The sequence below is a fragment of the Eretmochelys imbricata genome, chromosome 1 (assembly GCF_965152235.1).
Source record: "Eretmochelys imbricata isolate rEreImb1 chromosome 1, rEreImb1.hap1, whole genome shotgun sequence".
NCBI classification, from domain to species: Eukaryota; Metazoa; Chordata; order Testudines; family Cheloniidae; genus Eretmochelys; species Eretmochelys imbricata.
In genome coordinates this window covers 69,324,961-69,349,377 of record NC_135572.1, presented here as the reverse complement: position 1 = coordinate 69,349,377, position 24,417 = coordinate 69,324,961, and the positions used below count along the sequence as shown (strand labels likewise).

General features: G+C 41.1%; 1 protein-coding gene across 1 annotated transcript in view; it reads left to right on the top strand.

Moving 5' to 3' along the window:
* The window catches only part of DIAPH3 (diaphanous related formin 3), a 531,747-nt gene that overhangs the window by 322,116 nt on the left and 185,214 nt on the right, over positions 1-24,417 (top strand). The window contains exon 22 of the mRNA XM_077806852.1: positions 1,807-1,936. Coding sequence (XP_077662978.1) covers positions 1,807-1,936 — 130 coding nt within the window. The remainder of the gene's footprint in view (positions 1-1,806; positions 1,937-24,417) is intronic.

The following is a 24,417-nucleotide window of genomic DNA, read 5'->3' as shown; positions in this document are numbered from 1 at the left end:
AAACAACTACAAATTTTTTTACATATTAGATTTCAGGTTCCTTCCCTTTAACACAGAAGCAATGTGTGCTGAAGGATGACAGGGTTCTAAAACAAGATTGCTGGCCTAGTTGATAGTGGGGAAGCAGTAGATGTGATGTATCTTGATTTTAGTAAGGCTTTTAACACAATCCCACATGACATTCTCATAAGCAAACTAGGGAAATGTAGTCTACATGAAATTACTGTAAGGTGGGTGGGAAAAAATAGCCATGGTTCTGGAGTCTGGGACCTTCCCCCATTGTGGGGTCCGAGACCCTGGGCTCCAGCCCAAGCCCAGATGTCTACACTGCAGTTTTATAGCACTGCAGCACAAGCCCTGTGAGCCCACATCAGCTGGCATGAGCCAGCTGCGTGTGTTTAGTTGCAGTGTAGTCATACCCTAGGTATACTTGTTTCTGTTCAGTGCGGGGTATGGACTAGATGATCTCTCAAGCTCCCTTTCAACCCTACGTTTCTATGATTCCATTAACATTTGGCTTCAGTGAAGTCTCTGTGTTTGGCTCATGCGAGGGAAAAATCAGTTGAAACAGACCAGGGACAGTGCTTGTTTATCCTTTTCTAAGATTCATGAGTGAAATTCTGGCCCCATTGAACTCCATGGAAAAAACTCCTATTGACTTCAATAGGGCCAGAATTTCATCCATATCATGTAATGTTACTTATGGGCTAATGGAGTTTATTTCTTTCATCTGAATTGTTAATATCCCTCCTTTAAAAAAAACAAACAATTTAGATTTAGGAGAGAGTTAACCTATGCCTTAGCTGGAATTTCCTGAATACTGTTTGTTCTGTAAATACATAGTTTAACTACCCATCTTTTTGTGAATTGGATTATTATTTCTTGTCAGACAGAGTTGAAAACTAATGTGATTTATATACAGTGGGCACACTTAAAGTTCATTTTGGTTTTATAGATAATACCAGTTCTAATGACATCCTTCATTGTCAGAATATGTTTGAAAATGGTAATATCTCTAAAACTGGAATTAATTTTTTTAATGCATCCAGTGTATATCGTAGAGCACATGGTTTAAGGACACTGAGTCATTTGCACTTCAATTGGATCAATATATGCTAAATATATATATTGTGTGTGTGTGGAGGGGGACCCTCATAGGCTACCAAAATTTTGACTCAGTTGGTCTCTTTTGAGCCTTAAGGCAGATCCTATTCCCAAATTAAAATGATGCTTAAGAAGAAACTTTTTCCACCAGTAAGGAGCGCAAAAGAGCTTATACATGGATTCACATCTGTAGGTGTTAATATGCTTATGTAAATAGCCAATGTGGAGCAGTATTTTTATAGATAATTATTCAAGATTGGAAATGAATAGGTTTGTTATTGGAATCTTTCTTTTCATTTAAAAAAAATTACAAACATCTTGGTAACCGCATACCATTCTTGTGCTTTAATATATTTCATCCCTTGCATTTCTGAAGACATTTAAATACAGCTTAAGTGTTTTGAGCTTCATATTTCATAATTTAGCATACTCCTTTACTTTTCATTGGAAAAAAACAAATATTTGGTAGATAAGTGTTAAACTAGTCAGTATTTAGAATCTACTTTAAATTTTAACCAACCAAAATAAATCAACAAAAACAGCCAATCAATCATGTTACGGTTTGCTTACATAAAGCTGCATCAGTTTAACAGCTTGGCTCTTCTCTTCATAACATTCAGAGTTGTTAAAGTACTTTGAATGTAAGAATAATTCAAACCATTCTCATTCCCAACATATATTTTTTTTTTTTTACTTCTCTAGTTAAAGGACACAAAGTCAGCAGATCAGAAAACAACTTTGCTCCATTTTCTCGTTGAAATATGTGAGGAGAAGTATCCTGATGTCCTGAATTTTGTTGAAGATTTGCAACATTTAGACAAAGCTAGTAAAGGTTTGTATTATTAAATGAAAATTTTAATTTTGATGGCACTTTAATGTCTGTAACTAACAATTTACATTTATTTTAATTGAAAGCTAACATTAAATAGCACACTTAATAATCTGATGTACATACTATGTAGGTCAATCAATTGAACTTTCAGATATATGCCTGCTACCTCTAATAATAAAATAGAAGAGCTCTAAAATAGTCCCCAAAACAGTTTCCGGCATATACCCTATGTCCATGGTATCAAAAGAGATATATATATTTTTATTTTGTATGAACAAACCTCAAACTACTTTAATCTTCTGATCTTTTTATCATAAAAATCAATTGCAATTAAACAGTACTTTTCCAAATTTAACACAGTAGTTCTGAAAAGCTTGTCATGTAATCATTCTAATAAAAACAAAAAACATTAATCACAGAAATTTCCTGTTTTCTTTCCTTTCTGTAAATTCTTCATGCAACAGTAGTACTGGAAGCCAGGGAAGATAAATTCCACTTTACCGCCTCATTATATAGCATAGCCTCTTGTACATCTCAATCTAAGCAGCAGAAGACTTTTACATATAATATCACAATTAAGAGTTTCTTCTCTATATATGAAGACATAGCATGACTAATTTAAACTCAACTGGGCATAGAGTTAGAAATTGAGAGGCTTCTCAGCATTGTCATACTCCTGCAGAAAGCACTATGAGTAAAATAGTGATTGGCTATGCAAATTGTTGAAGTTAATAGTTTTTCTAGCTTACAGAAATGTAGTGGGGAGTATATTGCCTTGCACAGTGACACCTCTCATGGCTCAAGTAGCCTTTCCTGCCAAAATCCCTAGATTCACACTGTTTGCCCCCTTCTGCCCCCCGCCATTGGTGACATAGTGGTCACTCACATTCACCCAAGCTACATTCATATATATATCTATATATATATCGAGAGAGAGATATACATATGTGTGTGTGTTTATATATATATATATAAAAATCTCTGTTCTCACTCATTTTTAATTTTCAGATTCAATTGGCATACATTACTTCTTATAAATATGGATGTATTTGTATATGTTTTGTTTTACAAATGCTTTATACATTTATTAACAATGCTACTTTTAGCGTTTAGTCCATAGTAGCTGGAGGAATTATTAATTTATCCATGCTTTACTTTTGTGCATAAATAGTGGTGTTGCATGTTCTCAGGGAAGCATCCATGCGCTCATCATAGGAAGACTGTGGAGTATATTGTGGTGATATTTGTGGGTATTGACCATCATAGTTACTTTTATTATATTTTATCAGACTTCATTTATTGCCACATAAACAATTAATCTTGTAGGGTAAAGACCATATTTGTCAAGCTTATAGGCTGCATTTTTCTCTATATTATGAGAGAGTTTAAATAACCACAGCCACACTATTGTATTAAAATATTACTGAAAGAAAAGGGCAGAAGGATCAGACCGAGTGTAATGGATTTCTATATGCCTGTATGTATCTATAACAATCTGTCAACTCCATTCTGTTCTGTGAATGCCATTTTGATTGCAGCCTGTGCAGTACCCTTCACTTTTGCAGCATATGGGCTGGGACAAGAAATCCTTACACCTACCGAAAAGACTAACAATGGGAAAGCCATCAAGTGTCCTCAACCTTGATGGTCTGCCATTCAAATGGGTCCAATCTAGAACAATAGGCTGGCTGCAGTCCAGAGGAACTAGTTTTCCCAGTTTGGAATCCAGGGTGGATTGGAGGGTGTTCATACATTCATTTTTGGGAACTAATGGGTTGTTCTCAGTAATTACTTTTTATCTCCATAGGATCTCTCATGTTAAATTCTAATGTTGCTCTTCTGCTATCTCTTCGTGTTCAGAGTACATGTACAGCTTCTGGGAGAGAAAGTGTCCAAACTTTTCAAATAAGAGTGTCTATAGTTAAGGTTCTAAAATTTTATTTGGGCCCCCAAATATAAATGACCTGATTTTTCAGAAGTGCTAAGCACCTGCACATCTTAATGAAGTCAGTGGGAACTGCAACTGTTTCGCACCTTTGAAAATTGGGCTACTTTTATTTAAGTGCCTAAATATGGTTTTAGGCGCCTAAGTAGTAGGCACTAGGTTGCAAAGCTTTGGCAAGTGAGTTATGCTACTCAGTTCTATATTTTTTTTAAATCAAATCCAGATGTTGGATTCTTCTTATTCCTTTCCAGTGTCTGGTGGCCATAGGGATGGATGAGGGCTGACCTAGCTAAAATTAATCCACAAAAGAAGGAAGTGATGCTGTAAACTGGGTGATGGCTGTGCCATATACAGTGGGTGCTTGCCAAACTTTTGTCAATTAAGTCAACAGCATGGGAATCATACTTGATTCATCACTGTGAGACTCACCTCTTCAGTGTAGCATATCTCTATTAGGATATTTTGCTAATACTCCATACTTTATCATGGATAGCCATTTGTTTCTGGGTGTAATCCAAGTTGTTGATTATGATCTTTAATACTTATGGCCTCTCACGCTGGTAAAAGCCTTCTGTTTTTGTAATTGTTCCACATCTTTCTTGTATTGTGTTGCAAAGGCTGATGTTTGTTGTTTTTTTTTAAAAAACAGTCTCTGAATGGTGTAGGAGTGTTCATTTACAATTAATTTGACTCTCAAAGTCATCTAATGGTGTTGTTCAGATGGTACTTAAAGTCACATGGTGACAGGCTGAGTTTTGTGTATCAGGAATACAAATTATAAGAGTGAGATTATACTATATATGCTGGTTTTCCTTAGATTCTCAATCTGAATCTGTGTCTCAGCGGCCAGTTCATTTTTTTCCTCATTCCTTTGCTAGTTGCTTTGCCCGCTGCATCAGTGTTGTGCTTTTTCTCCACTACTCAGTTTTATTTCATCGCCATCTCTTAAAGCAGTGGTTCTCAAATGTCATTGCACCATGACCCCCTTCTGACTACAAAAATTACTTCATGACCCCAGGAGGAGGGACTGAAGCCTGAGCCCTGCTGCCCCGGGTGGGGGGATATTCAAAGCCTGAGCTCCACAACCCCGGGCGGGAAGGCCAAAGCCCGACGGCATCATCTCTAGGCAGGGGGCCTGTAACATGAGCCCCGCCACCCAGGGCTGGAACCCTTGGGCTTCAGCTCCGGCCCCGGTGGTGGGGCTCGGGCTTCAGCCCCAGGCCCCAGAATGTCTAAGCCAGCCCTGGCGACCTCATTAAAACAGGATCATGACCCACTTGAGGTCGACCCACAGTCTGAGAAACATTGTCTTAAAAGAACAATAGTAAGTTTGTTCTTTCTCTTTTTTTTTTTCACAAGGTAATATCAGTTTTTATTTTTTTAAGTACATCCCAGATCATTACAAGTATCATTCATCAAGCTATTAACATAGATTGGAAAGTTTTGGGAGAAGTAACCCTGTCTTTTAGTTATCAATTCTGTGTGTGTTTTCATAGCACTGTATAAATCGTAATGTTTTTCCAATACTGTGAATTAGACATTTTATAACAAAAAAGCAAGTCATTTCTTTATCAAAGATTGAATGGAGATTTTTAGATCTATATTTTTAAATATGGCATACATAGAGTAGATAGTGCATGATATGTGCAGTGTTAATTTACTTGAGAGGATTTAGCTCCCTTTTCCATTGTGTTGATTAAAAATTTCTGCTTTTGAAATACTGGAAGTCTGCTCAATGAGTGGCTACCGTATATAAATTATTATTTTTTTTTTTTTGTGACATAACAAGTCCTGCTTGTTAGGTACTCCTAGATCTGTAGGGGGAACATTCATTACAGCTTACTCATATGACAGTTTCCAAAGCTATACTTCAATAGAGCTGTTGTTTTTCTGAAAGATAATCGCTTGCAACTTTGCTGTTAGTACTGCAGAGAAAATCAGTTTTTGATATTATTGAACCTCTCAATGTCGTAATGTTTTCTTATGTCCTCTTAAAGATGCATACTATTTTTCTCAAATTTTAATAAACTGATTTTGACCTACACAGGTCTTATTGGTTAAAGATTTATCAAATTGTATTTTTAGTTAACAAATAGTAACCATGTTTATTAAACTATGAACCTTGCAGACCACAGTATTCTTTCTCATTAAATTGCACTGAAATAATGAGTAGAGCAGGGTGAATTTTTTTGGCTGAAACAATTTTTGGCAAAAAATTCAGATTTGTCAATTCCAGAAACTTGTATGAGTTCATGTCTTTCACCAAATTGTTCGTGCAGAGAGGGGAAAAAAATCCAAAAAGTCCAAGCAATTTGTTTTGACATTTTCAAAATAAACATTTCATTTTTTAAAATTCAAAATGTTTTCATTTCACCCTTCTTTCAATTTTATTGAAAAAAATAAGTTAAAAAAATGCTCAAACTAAACAAAACATTTAGTTTTGAGTTGAACTAAATGTTTAATTTCACCTGAAATTTATTTATTCAATATTTCAGAACTACCAGCAAACCAAAAAATGAGCAAATTTTTAACATGTATATTCAACAGTTACCCCAAACCTCCTTCTAATGGCTGATTCCTCGTGTTATACCTACAAGTCACAACACCTGGAAGCTCTTGCAGAAGAGAAGAATGAGGGAGGCAGGAACACTTCTTAAACTGTTTTCAGTTAAGCCTGCAGCTGTTAGGGGAAGTGGTTCAGACCTGGGTTTGAGTTAGCAGCAGGCTAGCATGTCTGGCTTAAACCAGGCAGGGCACTGAAGTCCCAAGCTGCCAGGGGAAACAGGCTCAGGGGTAGTCTCGGCACATCAGGTGGCAGTCCCCAAGGGGGTTTCTGTGATCCAACCCTTCACACTATGATCTTTTCAATACCCATACTCGCTAGGCTCTGCATATATTAAAGCTCTCTTGAGCCACCTTATGCTCTATGGGGATGTACACCCCCAGTCACCTAGAGAATACCACACAGACCTCAGAATTATCCCAGGCAGATAATTCCTACTACTATGGCCCACAAAGATTATCTGAGGCTCCAAGGAAGAGGTAGAGGTTCTAGAGAAGGCCCACTGCGTCCTTCAGTTCCACACAACCTACAATAACTTCTATCAGCAGGTGAGACAGTGCTGTTGAGAGCCACATGGAACAGCAGGATCTATTTTCTTCTTTCCCTTTCTGGAATTTTGTTTTTGAGAGGCCCAGAACTGAATAACCTCAGTGGGGCCTGGAGATCTTGAACAAAGAATATTCTATCAATTTCTTTCCTACCCCCTCACCCTCCTTCATCACTCTTCGGGGGCCTTTCTCATGAGATATTGCTAAGAAAGGGGGTAGATTTCGTTCTGCATCTTGGAGCAGTGGGGAGAAGTACCTCTGGAGTTCTAGCACAGCGCGGATTTACTCTTATTATTTGCTCGTGAAGAAAAGAGGCTGGTGTTCCGTTCTACACAGATGAATAACAAATTCATCTATCATTTCAATTTCACAATGCTTGACTCTACCTCTATAATCCCTACCTTGGATCTTCAAGACTACTTGAAAAATGCCTATTTCCATATAGCAGTTCACTCGGACCCCTGGAAATACCTCAGACTTCTCATGGGAAAGTCTCATTATGATTACAGGTGCTTCCCTTCAGACACTCCATAGCTCAAAGTGTATTCATCAAGTTTCTGGTGGTCATGCCAGCTCACTAAGTAGACAAGAGTTACAGATTTATCCATATCTCAGTGACTAGCTTCTTCAGGGATGGTTGCTTTATAAGTGAAAAATCCTCTAGAAATAAACTTTGGAGTTTTCACTGCTCTAGGTCTCAGAGCCAACAGACAAAAAATCACTCTTAGTCCATCACCAAGCATAAAGTAAATAGGGGCAGTATTAGACTCCACAGTAGTGAAGTCCTACCTACCACAGGACAAGTTCCTCACTATTCACTTCATCACTCAACGTCAGGCTCACCCAAATACATCATTTAGGATGTATTTTAGACATATGGGACAAACAACTTTATGTACCGAGGGGAAGTAGTTTGACAGAGTTCACCGTCCCTCCATGAAAGGATATTTGAGATAAGCATATCTACCAGGCAGACACCACATGGATAGGTTGGTCACACTTTCTCAAAAAGTCTTCTTTCCCATTAGTTTGATGGAAGATGCAGTGGAGTGCCCGCACTACCTCTAATAATGGATACATCCACTCTTGAATGGGGAATTTATCTGGCTCACCTGCAGACACAAGGGCTTTGGTCTCCCCAAAAATGAATCTCCATATAAATATCCTGGAGCTAAGCACAGTTCGCCAAGCATGCACAGCATTCTTGTCCAGACTTCAAGTGACCAGAGTCTAAGTACCGACAAACAATACTACAACAATGTATGATATCAACAAGCAGATGGAATACGCCCGTCACCACTGTATCAGAAAGCAATCCAGCTGTGTGACTGGTGCATCAGCTATCAGATCATACTATTGGCCCTTCATTTTCCAAGTTTGCAGAACACCCTAACAGACAATATTATGACAATTCTGAGTGGTCATTCAAAGCCTCAGTATTAGGAGACATCTTTCACAAATGACATTTCTCAATTGGTTGATTCAGTTACTTATTCTTGGAGATCAGAACTTCTGTTCTCTCCCTGGATATCTGAACCCCGATTGTCACAAACAGCCGAGGACAGACCAGTTTGTCATGGATCAAAACCATGTTTTGCTCCAGAGGAGAATTCAACCGAGGATCTTTGCTGGACATCTTCCTCATCCCCTGGACATCAGGGCTTATGTAGGCTTACCCACATACTTCACTAATACCGAGGACCCTGAGAAGACTCAGACACAATACAGCCCAGATGATAATGATTGCCCTAGCATGGCCCAGGCATTTCTGATACTCTGACCTCATGACCCTGTCAACTCAGCCCCCAATCATGTGTCCAGCTCATGCTGATGTTCTCATGCAAGCCAAAGCTCAGATTCAACCCCCTGCCCCCCCAGGGACACAACATTGTAGCAACTCACAAACTAGATGCTGGTGTGGTGATGGCCACAGACAGAACCTGCTCCACAGAAGTTCAAAACGTTCTGGCTTGTAGTAGAAAGGACTCCACTGGACTGACTTATGCAGCAAAATAGAAGAGACTGTCTGGGGTATACAGAAGCACCTGTTACCATTCAGGACCCCAGTAGCCATTATTTTAGATTACTTGTTGCCCTGAAGTATTTGGGACTTTCCATTCACTTCATAAGAGTCTACTTGGTAGCTGTTTCGGCTCATCATCCTCTCAGGGGATCACACCATCTTGCACCTCAGTTAAGCCACTTCACCAGAGCACAAATGGCTTCCATAGCTTCCCTAAGAGGCGTTCCAATCTCAGAGATTTGTGGAACAGTTCACATCTGTACCCAGCAGAGTTCGTTGATAGAGGGCTCCAGATCTGACACCTGCTTTGGCAGAGATCTCTTGCAGTCCTTGTTTCATTATTCTGAACACCCATTTGTGGACATGAGCTCACTGCTTGTGGATCACCAGAAGTAGAATGCATGTGGACAGTTACTTGTCCTACAGTAACTTGGATGCATAATATAAAAATGTGAACAGAATAGAAGGATTAGGCACTCCTAAAGGTAGGTTTCCTGAAACATAGGCCCTTCGTAGGGTGGAGGTCTAGGGTCGAAGAGGAATTAGAAAACTTCTAGGTCAGGGGTCGGCAACCTTTCAGAAGTGGTGTGCCAAGTCTTCATTTATTCACTCTAATTTAAGGTTTCGCGTGCCAGTAATACATTTTAATGTTTTTAGAAGGTCTCTCTCTGTAAGTCTATATTATGTAACTAAACTATTATTGTATGTGAAGTAAACAAGGTTTTTAAAATGTTTAAGGAAGATTCATTTAAAATTAAATTAAAATGCAGATCTTATCAGTTTAGTGCAGTGGTTCTTAACCTGGGGTGCATGCACCCCCTGCGGGTGCAAGATGCCCTTTTTGGAGGTGTGAGACATGCAAGATTTTTTTAGATGGTAAATCATCGAAAACACAAATTAAGCACAGGCACATAAGTACAACTACTTTGTTTCATCAAACCTATGTATTTATTAACATTATACATTTTTTTAACAATTATTGTAATATACAAACAAAGTTTTTAAGTTTTCAAGTTTTTAAGCTAATTGTAGTGTAATTTTTGATAAAGGGTGAGAGAACATATTTTGAGAACTCCCACGGGCTGCTCGGGGCCAAGTGTAGTGTATTAAATTGCTCCCCATAGGAATGTGCTACTTACAGCGTACTACTTACAGTTGCCAGTCCTGATGCTCTGAGCGGCATGGTAAGGGGACAGGAAACAGGGTGGTTGGGTAGGCGTGGGAATCCTGGGGGGCCTGTCAGGGGTCGGGGGTGTGGATAGGGGTCGGGGCAGTCAGGAGACAAGGAACAGGGGGACTTTGATGGAGGGGAGATCCGGGGGGGTGGAAAGGGGTGGGGAGTCCCGGGAGGGGGCGGTCAGGAGACAAGGAGCTGGGGGCGGGTTGGATGGGTGGATGGTTCTGAGGGGGGCAGTCAGGGGGCAGGAAGTGGGCCAGCTGTTTGGGGAGGCACAACCTTTCCTACCCCAGAGTAGTTTATTAAATTTTTCCCCGTAGGAATGTGCCACTTATGGTGTACTACTTACGGCTGCCAGTCCTGGTGCTCTTCAAGTAGCACATTCCTATGGGGAGAAATTTAATACACTACACCAACGGACAGAACCCCAGACTAGTGACAGGCTGAGCAGCTCAGCCTGCCGCCGGTCTGGGGTTCCATCCACTGGCTTCTGCCAGCCGGGGTCCCGGCCGTTGGCCCCGCTCAGCCCACTGCCGGCCTCAGATTCCATTCACGCAGCAGGCTGAGTGGGGGCGGCAGCAGCGTGTCAGTAAAAATCTGCTCATGTGCAGCCTTTGACACGCGTGCCGCAGTTTGCCAACCCCTGTTCTAGGTGGTTCCAAAAGTTTAGCACTCCTAATAGGTATGATTGGTGATTGGGATTTAATGGAAGATCTGTGGTTAAAACCTCTGCACTTCTTTTGAAAATCTGAACAAGTGTACTTTGTGTAAATACAACGGAGACACTCTGATGTTGAGTAAAACATTCCCTTTCCTGGTTCGTACTATCCAAGAGATTTTAAGAAGAGGAAAGGAAATCTTTTGGATGATTCAGGATTTTGGATCTCTAATCTGAGGGACAATAACATCTAGAGTTGCCAGAGTACAAGAAATAAGTGATGCAGAGTAGAAGACAAAATTTTCACTCTGATTATACTCCAAGCACTCACGACACCACAGTCTAGGATTTGGAGATACCAGTTTCCAGGTGAGGAAATCATGATTCTCAGTAACAATATCAAGAGTATGGGAAGAAGGGGAAGAGGAGGCCTTTCCACAGGCAGACTCTTCAAGCCCTTGAAAGAGTCCCACAAAAACTCAATTGGGGAAGCAGAGGAGATCCCTGAGCAGTGACCAGAAACAAAAGAGCTCTGTTCCAAATGCCCTGCTGCAGCCGACAGTAGTAATGTTGCATTTGGTCTGTTACATATGGCGCATGGGAACACCCTTTGCTAGGACACTGCAGAGAGAAGAGCAATTTATTTTAATAATGTGCCACCCAAAGTATCATTGAGAGGACAGGGTTTGAAAGGCCCATTCCCCAGCCACCTGAGAGGCCTGAACGGGGGTAGAAATGAGGGTGCTGAATTCCTATGTCCTACATCTTTTTATCTGGTATGAGGTCTACCTTATTCTGAAAGTTTCTAATATCAATGTATATTCAGGAGCTGACACTTGACAAAGTCAGACAGACACATCATGCTTAGAAGATGGAAAGATCAATGTGTTGTCAAAGAAGGTTATTAATTATTTTCATTACAGTTCCCGTTTATCTGTGAAGCCATTAAACTAACTCCCATTTTGATTTGTATTTTCATTGTCAATATTAAAATTAAACAATACCTTAGAGCATAGAATCCAAGTGTGACAAAGCAGCTCTGGAAACCAAGAAGGTTTTGTTTTAATGTGTAGTCTGTAAACTCTCTTCTGTATTGTGCACATTGTCTAAGTGAAAACTAATTTGTGTCAGAGAGGCCTGTTAAGCGTAAAAAAAAGAATGTTTATTCCCTATAAGAACAATATGAAGAAACGTGCCAGTAGCAGATATTTCTCAGATAGTCTCTTTGGGTATCCTGCAAAAAATGATCTGAGAGTGGCGATCAGAATACCTCTTTTGCTTTGTGTAACAATAATCAGTCTATTAGCCATTGCTCTTATGTAGATTATGATGCAGAACTTGGGCAATGCAGAAGGGAGTTAAGGATGAAAAAAAAAAAGAAAAAAGCCCTGTGGTAGCAGTCTGCTATTTGTTCTTCCAAGGAATGCTCACTCTTCCTATGCAGTGTTGCTTGCCTGATTAGAAAGCCTGTAAAGAACATGAAGTCCTTGAGAAAAAAATAGAAGTACTTGAGGCTGCTATGTATGGTATTATTCAGCTTTGTGTTTACTTAACTATGTTGTATATATTATACAGTTGAAAGAACCTTCCCCATTGAGTAAATTTCAATAGACTAAATGGGCCCAGAGAGTCAAATGTGTTAACATTACCCTGTCACACTGCAACGCTAAATGGTTAAACAAGGTTTCTTGGAGATTTCTAGTATAGTCAGACCAGAGGCCTCAACCTGGTTAGTTCTGTGTCTGCAAACACCATTCAAAACCTTTTTAATTTTCATTAAAGAAGAACAAATAATTAAAGTATTTGAAATGTGAAGTATAAAATGAGGATTTCATTTTAACAGTGTCACTTATTTCCTTTCCCTTTAGCTATAGAGAATTTTTATAAACAAAAAAAAGTCTGACAGTCTCTTAGGTGGTAATTTTCTTTTTTGTGGGAAGAGAAAATGTTAGTTGAGATGGTCTGGGGCTGTTGTTTAAGTCCCATCCTGTTTCCTAGCAGACAAAACAAGACACTAACACAGAAAACAGAAGGGAAAATAATAAGATACTTTTCTCTAGTAGCTTCCCAAGTATTGAAGTCAGACTGACTGGTCTGTAGTTCCCTGGCTCCTTCTTTCCGGTCTCCTGGGACCTTTCCTGTCATCCATGAGTTTGCAAATATTATTGCCAGTGGCTCTGAGATTTCTTCAGCTAATTCCTTCAGTACCCTCAGGTGAATAGCATCAGGACCCGCTGATGTGAATTCATTCAAACTGGTCAGAAGATCACTGACATGTTCTTTACTTATCCCGATCTGCATCCCTCCCCCTTTATTGTTTATTGTAATTTTGCTAGTTGCCCGATCACGTTATTTTTTTGTGAGAAGACCGAAGCAAAGTAGGCACAGAGCAGCTCTGCCTTCCTGTCATCTTCTGTTACCAGCTAACTTTCTCCATTGAGCAGCACACCCACACCATCCTTGATCTTTTTTTTTCTTCTGACATATTTGAAGAATCCCTTCTTGTTGTCTCTAACATTCCTTGTTGGTATTGTGAGGGGAGATTGGCCATTGAAAATGGTGAGGGATAACTTTTAGAACATTGATCAATTTTCAGGTGAATAACATGAGGAAAGTGGGTGTAACTGAATTTTGAATTATGTTCAGTAGGTCTGTGCATTGTAGGGATTTGGAAGAGCTGTTGCCATGTGAGAGGTAAATGCAGATGCAATTTCTACATATGAAATGAGATGCAGGAAGCTGGCAAGGGGAGAACTGTAGGACTGAGTCACTTCTTGGGGAAAATTTGCAGAAGGTCAGTCAAAGTTTTACTACTTTTGTAGGGAAAATTGTGCAGCTTATGTCATCTACTGTCACCAAGGCAGCTTGCTGTGTATATATACTTTAACTACATATCATGGGTAAGAACATAAGAACGGCCGTACTGTGCCAGACCAAAGGTCCGTCTAGCCCAGTATCTTGTCTTCCGACAGTGGCCAATGCCAAGTGCCCCAGGGGGAATGCACAGAACCGGTAATCATTAAGTGATCCATCCTGTTGCCCGTTCCCTGCTTCAGGCAAACAGAGGCTAGGGATACCATCCCTGCACATCCTGGCTAATAGCCATTGATAGACCTGTCCTCCATGAACTTACCTAGTTCTTTTTTGAACCCTATGATCGTCTTGGCTTTCACAACATCCTCTGGCAAGGAGTTCCACCAGTTGTGCGTTGTGTGGAAAAAATACTTCCTTTTGTTTGTTTTAAACATGCTGCCTATTAATTTCATTTGGTGACCCTTAGTTCATGTGTTATGAGAAGGAGGAAATAACACTTCCTTATATATTTTCTCCACACCAGTCATGATTTTATAGACCTTTAGCATATCCCGGCCTTAGTCGTCTCTTTTCCAAGCTGAAAAGTCCCAATCTTATTAATCTCTCTTCACATGGAAGCTGTTCTATATCCCTAATCATTTTTGTTGCCCTTTTCTGAATCTCTTCTGGTTCCAATATATATTTTTTTGAGATGGGGCGACCACATCTGCACACAGTACTCAAGATGTGGGCATACATGGATTTATATAGAAGCAATATGATATTTTCTGTCTTATTATCTAACCCTTTCTTAATCATTTCCAACATTCTGTTCGTTTGACTGCTGCTGCACATTTAGGGGATGTTTTCAGAGAACTATCCACAATGACTCCAAGATCACTTTCTTGAGTGGTAACATCTAATTTAGACCCCATCTTTTTATATAGGTAGTTGGGATTATGTTTTCCAATGTGCATTACTTTGCATTTATCAACATTGAATTTCATCTGCCATTGTGTTGCCCAGTCACCCAGTTTTGTTAGATCCTTTTGTAGCTCTTCACAGTCTGCTTGGGACTTAACTATCTTGAGGAGTTTTGTACCACCTGCAGATTTTGCAACCTCACTGTTACCCCTTCTCCCAGATCATTTATGAATATGTTGAATAGGACTGGTCCAGTACAGACCCCTGGGAGACACCACTATTTACCTCTCTCCATTCTGAAAACTGACCATTTATTCCTATCCTTCATTTCCTATCTTTTATCCAGTTACCAATCCATGAAAGAACCTTCCTTCTTATCCTGTGATAGCTTACTTTGCTTAAGAGCCTTTGGTGAGGGAACTTTGTCAAAGGCTTTCTGAAAATCTAAGTACACTATATCCACTGGATCCACCTTGTCCACATGCTTGTTGACCCCCGTCAAAGAATTCTAGTAGATTGGTGAGGTATGATTTCCCTTTACAAAATCCATGTTGACTTTTCCCCAACAAATTTTGTTCAGGTATTTGTCTGACAATTTTGTTCTTTACTATAGTTTCAACCAGCTTGCCCAGTCCTGAAGTCAGGCATACCGGCCTGTAATTGCCGAGATCACCTCTGGAGCCCTTTTGAAAAATTGGTGTCACATTAGCTATCCTCCAGTCATTTGGTACAGAAGTTGATCGAATGATAGATTACAAAGTAGTTAGTAGTTCTGCAATTTTATATTTGAGTTCCTTCAGAACACTTGGGTATCTGTGGATCACAGATGATATCTGTTGATCACAGAGAATAAAGAAGAGTTATCTTAATCTATGATTCTGAAAATTCAATCTAGAGTTAATGTAATTTTGCACTTATGATTGTATGTTGTTAAATAATAAACCTGATTCCAGATGGTTTAAAGGGTATTGTATAAAGCTTTGTTGGCTTATATAATCAGTTCTTGTCTTCTAGACTTCTGTCACATCACTCTCGTGCTCTTATTTCCCCACTCTAGTTTGTCCAAAATGGTGCTGTAATTTTTTTTTCTCACCCAGTGATCTGATCCTGATGCCTCTTTTCTTTTTAATCCCTCCACTGACTTGTCTATCATGCAAAGATCAAATGTCTTTTCCTTACCTGTAGGCATCACAACTCCATTCCATCCTGTATCTTGGAATTTATTATGTCCACCAAACCCCTCAGTTATGCCCATGACTGCAGCACTGATGCCTCACTAATTTTTCTTCCACTCTTCTCCATACTTATTTCCAGTCACTTTCAGTTTGCTAAGCCTTCACCCCTTCTCCTTGGTCATGTATCACCTTTGACTTACCTCTTCCAGATTTCACATAAGAAATGAGCCTGTACTACTACAAAATACAAATAATAATAACTTTATTCACCAAGTGCTTCCATTTAACTGAATGTTAATATCCACCTGAGTAAAGTTACTAATATTTGTAAGTGTTCACAGGATCTGTACCACTAGACTGTAAATTAATGGCGTAGGGACTATTTGTGTTATAGTACAGTGCCAAGAACAGTGTGTTTGATTGTATTAATAATTTAAAAAATCGTCTTACCTTAAAACCTGGCTTAGTATATAAAAATGTTCAAACTTGGAAGTTATAAATAAGTTCTTCTTTCCATATGTTTGTATGCATAATTGCCATTGACAGTAGGCATTATTATGCAGAGGAAAACAAACCCCAGAGTGTATGTATCAGTCATGTAACGTTAGGTTTTTCAAAAGCTTTTCATACCAAAAAAAAAGCTTTGTTTCAACCTCTTGAATAAATCTGCATTTCATTAAAATCACAAAATTATTTCTCTCCTTCATTGTTTAAAAAAAACATAAATGTAATGGATACATACAAAAGCAGAAAATTTAAAAGGCAGTTTTCTTTCTCTCTCTCTCTCTCTCTCTCTCTCTAATCAACAACCTACGAACGTAGTTCAACATTTTAAAGCTGAGATGCCTAAAGTAATGCACCTAAATCCATATTTAAACACCCAAATAAGAGGCCTGATTTTCAAAGGTTCTGAACATTCATACCTTCCATTGATTTCAGTATTATCAGTGAAAATGTTAAGAAAAATTGTTTTTGCACATAGAAGAGGCAGGGATTCATCCTATTGTGTAGGGACGGCACCAAATTTTGAAATAGGCAGCATACAGCTAAACTGTGTTACAAATTATGCTACAGTGAAGAATGCTATCATGAATTAGGTTGCTCACATATATATTTTTTTCAAGTGATTCCTGGCTCGGGGCAAGATGAACCCGGTTTCAAAGTTAAGTGTAACTCAAGATGGATTTTTTTCTGCAACATTTAACCACTATTTTATTCTGTGCTTTATGACCTTTTTCCTTTAAAGGTACAAAGATAGTGTTTACTTTCCACCTTTACTGAAGGAAATCCTTCATGTACTCTTATCATAGCTTCTCATATATCTAGTGGTCTTAGCCAAGCTTAGCACATAAAATAGTTCACTAAACTAGATGATTCCTATAGGTTAGGCAAATTTGCTTCTACCAATTAAGGAGATTCAGCTGATCTCTTGACAGTCCTAGGTTTGCCAACCCAGACAATTTAGAAGTTGTCTCTCACTAAGTATCTCTCTGTTACATAAAGTACAGATCAAACGGCTCTTTTTTAAAGAGGAGTGTCAAGTTTTCCTTTTCAGAAGTAAGGTATCACTAGGAGTCATGTTATATTAAGTGGACAGATTTGCTGTGTGGTAATGATCAAGGCAGATGACATCCACTAGAAAAAAAACATGTTTATTACCTTCTATACTTAACTGATACAATTTTACTTATAGTTTTCTAGGAACATTAAAGAAGTATACTTAGCTAAGTCCTGTCTTTATTTGGGACTTAATGTATCTTAAAATCTCCATAAAAGAATATAATTTCAAGAATCTAATTTACATTGTAAGACTTAGCATAGATTTAATTGATTTTGTTTATTGAAAGCTGCTATGTAATATCTCTGTGTAACTTGATCATACATAATTATTGTGAAATATTTTTCCTTCATAATATAATAGAATGGAATTTGGTGGGCTCTAGTAGACCATGTGTGGTATGACGAATAATAGGCAATTGCATGAGCGTTTTAAAATAATAATGTCCTTGATTTCATTTCTCTCATTTATGCCAAACTGAACAATAACTTCTTTCAGAGAGGTTACAGTTCACTGGCACAGGCAGATAGAACACATTGGGTGTATAATATATGGTCACTGAGACATATTATTGTTATAATAATGATACTTAGTAATTCTATACATTCACAAAGCTCTTTCCAAAGGTGGGTAAGCACAATTATCCCCTTTTTACAGAATGAGTACTTGTCACACATAGAGGTTAATTGAGTTGCCTAAAGTAACACTGTGACTCAGAATCAGAGTTTGTAATTAAACCTGGGTCTCCTGACTTTCGTACTTTGTCCACTGGTCCCTGTACTCAAATAATCCTGGGCCAGGTAGATACCATAGAAATATCTAAGATAGATAACAGAATCAGAGAAACTTGCTTTTCTTTGTTTAATAAATAACTTGCACTAGGATATGTAACAACTGTCTGAATGTGCATAATCTAAAAACTATGCATCTTTTAATAAATTGATTCTAGGAATCTGAAAAGTCTAGAGAAAATATTCTGTCATATTTTTTTTTAAAAAAGACAGTACACATCCTGAGCAATCCAGGAACTGCAGTTATCCCCTAGAAATGGTCTGTAAATAATCACTGTTATGAAAGCAAATAAGTAAATTAAAAATGAAATTGTGTCAGAGAGGTAACAAACTTTCTTTTTTGGCTTCACGTTAACATAGGACATGAACCACTTACAGTCCACAGGGCTCTGGCAGGGGTTCTACAGAATGAAACATTTTAATAACCAAATAGTAGGGGCTTTGGGGATTGGAAGAGGAATTGGACTATGAGAGGCTCTTACTCATGCCAAAGTGGCCAGCATAAACTCTGGAGAAACATTGCAGTATAGCTTAATGAAATACAGAATTACACTGTTTCTGAGAAAAAAAATGATGGGTATCAGACTCTGGCTTGAGACCTTCGTCTGAAGGAGCACCTGCTTCAGTACTGAGGCCTGTGTTGGATTGGAGGCCAATCTCAATGAATGGTGACAGTTCATTCTCCGCAGCCGCCACCTCTCTGAAGAGGTGCAGAAACCACTCTTCTTCAAGAGCACCAAAGAAAAGGTCTCAAGACCAATCAAAACCTCACCAGGCCTTGTGGAGACTCTTCTTCCTACTCCAGGAAGAATATGGCTGATGCCAGCACACAGGATGGAGCGGGTCCTTCCAACCACTCCCCAGTACTGCCTAGGGATGTAACAGACGCCGTACTGCCAACTTGTATTCTGGCCCTTTTGAATCCAGCACCAGCAAGGATGATGGTGGCACCGACTGTATCCACATCAGTGGAATATCAGGTGTCAGTGAACCTCATCTGCCTTTCTCTGCTCTCATTTGATCCAGGACTTCACCAGGGCTATGCATCCACAGCCTCACTGCCTGGACAGGCCACTAAACCGTTTGGTCTGTTGGAACTGCATCCTGATGTTCCCTTGCTGCAGACTGTGGAAGTGAGTCTGATGCTGGGCGTGGCACAAGTAAACTCCTTGTCAGCACTGCACTTTTGCACTGCCAATGTTACCGTGGTCGTGCTCTCCACCCTACACCTCAGCACCATCAGCAGCTTTGGTACTGTCACTGACATCCTTACCAATGCTGCTGCCAGTCCTGGAGACAACTGAGGATTACATGGTGCTGGCTGCACCATTTTCACAGTCAGCATGGATCCCTCTCTCACTTTGGATGACTGATGAGTTGGACTGGTTGCTCACACCCTCGGGATTGGCTCCACCTTTATCCCCAGAATCCCCTGAAACTTCTCGGCATCCAGGTCAAGATCAGCAGCCTTCCTGCAGTTGGAACAGGAGCCCCTGGCCTGGTGCCTACTGGCCACCAATCTCTTACCCTTATGCTCCATGCAATTTATGGGATGCTCTTCTGTTACGGAGGTTAAACTCCTCTTCTTGCTCTAAGACAAGATCACCTGAAACTTGAGTGACTGGGGCTGTCACGCCACCACAAGTTCAGGCACCAGTTTTCCTCCGTCTTGCAGAGACTCCAGAATTGTCCCTGTTCAGGAACAGGCGCCATCACTGGCATAGTTAACTGTCTCTTCATTGACCCTGGACAGTTAGACTTCCTGGCATTCAGTGCCTGAGAACTTCAAGGTTTACCAGGACCTTTTGCAGCACCTAGCTACTTTCCTGGGAATCCAGGTGGAGACTAGCCAAGAGGTGTTGGACATCCTGCAGCCATCTGCATTTGGGAGAGTGACCCTTCCTATTAACATTGCACTCCTAGAGCCTGTAAAGGTTCTTTGTAGCACTACTGTGAAGTGTTTCGAGAAGCATTACTTTGTCCTGATGAAGGGTTTTAGTAGCTTTACTCGCACCAGTGTCCTAATTCACTGGTCATAATTGCGGTGAATGACAGTTTGAGAGGGCAGATTTAAGTCCACTGACAAGGACAAGGATGGACTTAGTGGGTAGAAAGATCTACACCTCTTCCTCCCTGCAAATGTGGATTCGGAAACAAGTAGGCACTGTTGTCCAAATATGTATTTGTAAATTGAATGACTGTCTAAATTTACAGACCAGCTGCCTGAAACCTCCAGGAAGGAATTTCAGATGGGTTGCTGAAGGCTGCTTGATGGCCAGAATGTTGCTGCAGTCTGCTCTAGATGTGGCAGATAGTTCCACCAAAGTGATAGCCTCGGTGATGACCATGGGAAGGACATTCTGGCTGCAAAGTTTGAGCATTGCTCCAGACATGCAACAGGCTATAGAGGACCAAATTGCACCTGGAGCTGCAGCTAGCAAGAGATGTTAAGAGTAACAAGAAGGGTTTCTTCAGGTATGTTGGCAACAAGAAGAAAGCCAAGGAAAGTGTGGGCCCCTTACTGAATGAGGGAGGCAACCTAGTGACAGAGGGTGTGGAAAAAGCTAATGTACTCAATGCTTTTTTTGCCTCTGTCTTCACGAACAAGGTCAGCTCCCAGACTGCGCTGGGCAACACAGTATGGGGAGTAGGTGGCCAGCCGTCTGTGGAGAAAGAAGTGGTTAGGGACTATTTAGAAAAGCTGGACGTGCACAAGTCCATGGGGCCGGATGCGTTGCATCCGAGAGTGCTAAAGGAATTGGCGGCTGTTATTGCAGAGCCATTGGCCATTATCTTTGAAAACTCATGGCGATCGGGGGAAGTCCCGGACGACTGGAAAAAGGCTAATGTAGTGCCCATCTTTAAAAAAGGGAAGAAGGAGGATCCTGTGAACTACAGGCCAGTAAGCCTCACCTCAGTCCCCGGAAAAATCATGGAGCAGGTCCTCAAGGAATCAATCCTGAAGCACTTACACAAGAGGAAAGTGATCAGTAACAGCATGGATTCACCAAGGGAAGGTCATGCCTGACTAATCTAATCACCTTCTATGATGAGATTACTGGTTCTGTGGATGAAGGGAAAGCAGTGGATGTATTGTTTCTTGACTTTAACAAAGCTTTTGACACGGTCTCCCACAGTATTCTTATCAGCAAGTTAAAGAAGTATGGGCTGGATGAATGCACTGTAAGGTGGGTAGAAAGTTGGCTAGATTGTCAGGCTCAACGGGTAGTGATCAATGGCTCCATGTCTAGTTGGCAGCCGGTATCAAGTAGAGTGCGCCAAGGGTCAGTCCTGGGGCCGGTTTTGTTCAATATCTTCATAAATGATCTGGAGGATGGTGTGGATTGCACTCTCAGCAAATTTGCGGATGATACTAAACTAGGAGGAGTGGTAGATACGGTGGCAGGTAGGGATAGGATACAGAGGGACCTAGACAAATTGCAGGATGGGGCCAAAAGAAATCTGATGAGGTTCAACAAGGACAAGTGCAGGGTCCTACACTTAGGACGGAAGAATCCAATGCACCGCTACAGACTAGGGACTGAATGGCTAGGCAGCAGTTCCGCGGAAAAGGACCTAGGGGTGACAGTGGACAAGAAGCTGGAATGAGTCAACAGTGTGCCCTTGTTGCCAAGAAGGCCAATGGCATTTTGGGATATATAAGTAGGGGCATTGCCAGCAGATCGAGGGACGTGATCGTTCCCCTCTATTCGACATTGGTGAGGCCTCATCTGGAGTACTGTGTCCAGTTTTGGGCCACACACTACAAGAAGGATGTGGAAAAATTGGAGAGAGTCCAGTGAAGGGCAACAAAAATTATTAGGGGACTGGAACACATGACTTATGAGGAGAGGCTGAGGGAACTGGGATTGTTTAGTCTGCAGAAGAGAAGAATGAGGGGGGATTTGATAGCTGCTTTCAACTCCCTGAGAGGTGGTTCCAGAGAGGATGGTTCTAGACTATTCTCAGTGGTAGAAGATGACAGGACAAGGAGTAATGGTCTCAAGTTGCAGTGGGGGAGGTTTAGGTTGGATATTAGGAAAAACTTTTTCACTAGGAGGGTGGTGAAACACTGGAATGTGTTACCTAGGGAGGTGGTAGAATCTCCTTCCTTAGAAGTTTTTAAGGTCAGGCTTGACAAAGCCCTGGCTGGGATGATTTAATTGGGGATTGGTCCTGCTTTGAGCAGGGGTTTGGACTAGATGACCTCCTGAGGTCCCTTCCAACCCTGAGATTCTATGACTTGCCCTTTGATGCTCGGGTCCTCTTTTTGGACAAAACTGATGAAACTTTGCACTCCTTCAAGGATTCTAGGGCCACCCTACATTCCTTGAGGGTATATATATCAGCAGTGCAAAGACACCAGCGTGGCAGTCATCAACAGCAGCAGCAGTACTGCCTGGAACACTCTGAGCACGCTTTCCCTCCTCTGAGATAGCAGGACTACCCAAGAAAGAGACAGTGGTCCCAGAGGTATTCAGGTTCTGGGTTTGCCCAGTCTACATGTCTCCCCCCAGTACCCCAGAACCCCCATTTTGACTTGTCTGTTCACAGCTGTTGTTCAGTCCATTCTTCCATTACCCTGTTTCCTCACCCCCTCATTTGAGGACAGACAGACTAGCTTGCTTTCTCAATGTTTGGGGTTCAGTTACCACTGACAGCTGGATCCTAAGCACTGTCAGATCAGACTGTGCTATCTAGTTCCTCTCTACACGTCCTCCCTTCCCTCCTTCCCTGTCCCTCTTCAGGAACCCACCTCACAAGATACTGCTTGTCAATCAGGTATGCTCTTTACTGGCTTTGGGAGCAGTGGAGGAGTTTTCTCTGGAGCACTGAGGTCAAGATTTTTATTCCGGGTACTTTTATGGTTCCCAAATCCACCTATTCTCAATTCTGAAACCTCAACAAATATATCAGATAGATGAGGTTCTGAACAGTCACCCTATCAACTCTCCTCCCCATGTTAGAACGACTGGTTTGCTGCTTGGGACCTTCAGGACACTTATTTCTACATGGCAATTTTCCCAAGCCACGGAAGATTTCTGTGGTGGTTCAAGGGAATGGCAAACCACTGCTACAGGAGGCCATGCCTGTGGACGGTCAGTGTCCTCAAATGTCTCGTCGCTCACAGTCGACTTACCCTGACGGGCCACATGCAGGCCGCAGGTTGCCCACAACTGCATTACACTGTGCTTACTCGACTGTCTGGGTCTCATCCCAAACACTGGGAAGTCAACCACTCAGAAAATCAAGTTCACTGGAGCCCTAATAGACTCTACCAATTCTAGAGCCTTTTTGCAGACAGAGCATTTTCATATGATTTGCTGCCTTTGTCTTGGTCTGCAGTTGCAACCTTCCATGACAGTTTGTATAGGCCTGAGGCTTTTGGGCCATATGTCTGCATGCTTGCAGGTGGTTCAATTTGCTAGGTTATGCCTTCACCCTCTTCAGATGTGGCTGAAGACAGTTTACCATCCAATCCTTCATTCCTTGGACAAGTTGGTCTGCCTCCCTGTGTTGATCCTGCACTCCTGGCAGTGGTGGATGGTTCAGGGGAATGTATGTCAAAGCATTCCCTTCATCCAGCCCTTACCACCCAGGACTGTTGTCACTGATGCGTCCCTGTTAGGTTTGGGAGCACATCTGGGGTCACTGAAGGTTCAGTGTCTGTGGTCAGAGGAGGAAGCTTCACTGCATATCAATGTGCTGGAGCTTCAGGCAATCTACAATTCCTGTCACACTTTTTTGACTGCCTCAAGGGTTCAGTGGTTCACATATTTACCAACCAGAGCTCCAAAATATATTATGTGAAAAGGCAAGGAGGAGCATACTCCAGGATTCTCTGCCAACCAGCAATCAGTCTGTGGCAGTTCTGCATTAGAGTGAGTATCGTTCTCATGGCCAACCACTTGCTTGGGGTCCAGAATCATCTCACGGACCATCTCAGCTGGAATTTTTACCTGAGTCATGAGTGGTCACTGATGTCTAGCATTCTTTGAGTCATCTTTGCAACTTGGGGCATCCCAATGATCAACCTGTTCACTGCAAGAGACAACAGGAAGTGTTATCGTGTTGCTTCTGAGGGGGCCTCGGTCCAGGCTCCCTGACCAGCGCCTTTCACCTCAGCTAGCAACCAGCTCTTCTGTATGCTTTTCCTATGATACTGATCATTTCACAGATTATCCTCAAACTGAAAGCTGATTAAGCCAGTTCATCTTTGCCACAGCGTGGCTGAGGCAGTGTTGGTTTTCCCACACCTTCTCACTTTGTCAATTCAGTCTCCCGTACCCCTTTCTCTCCATCCTGACCTGTTCATGCAGAATCAT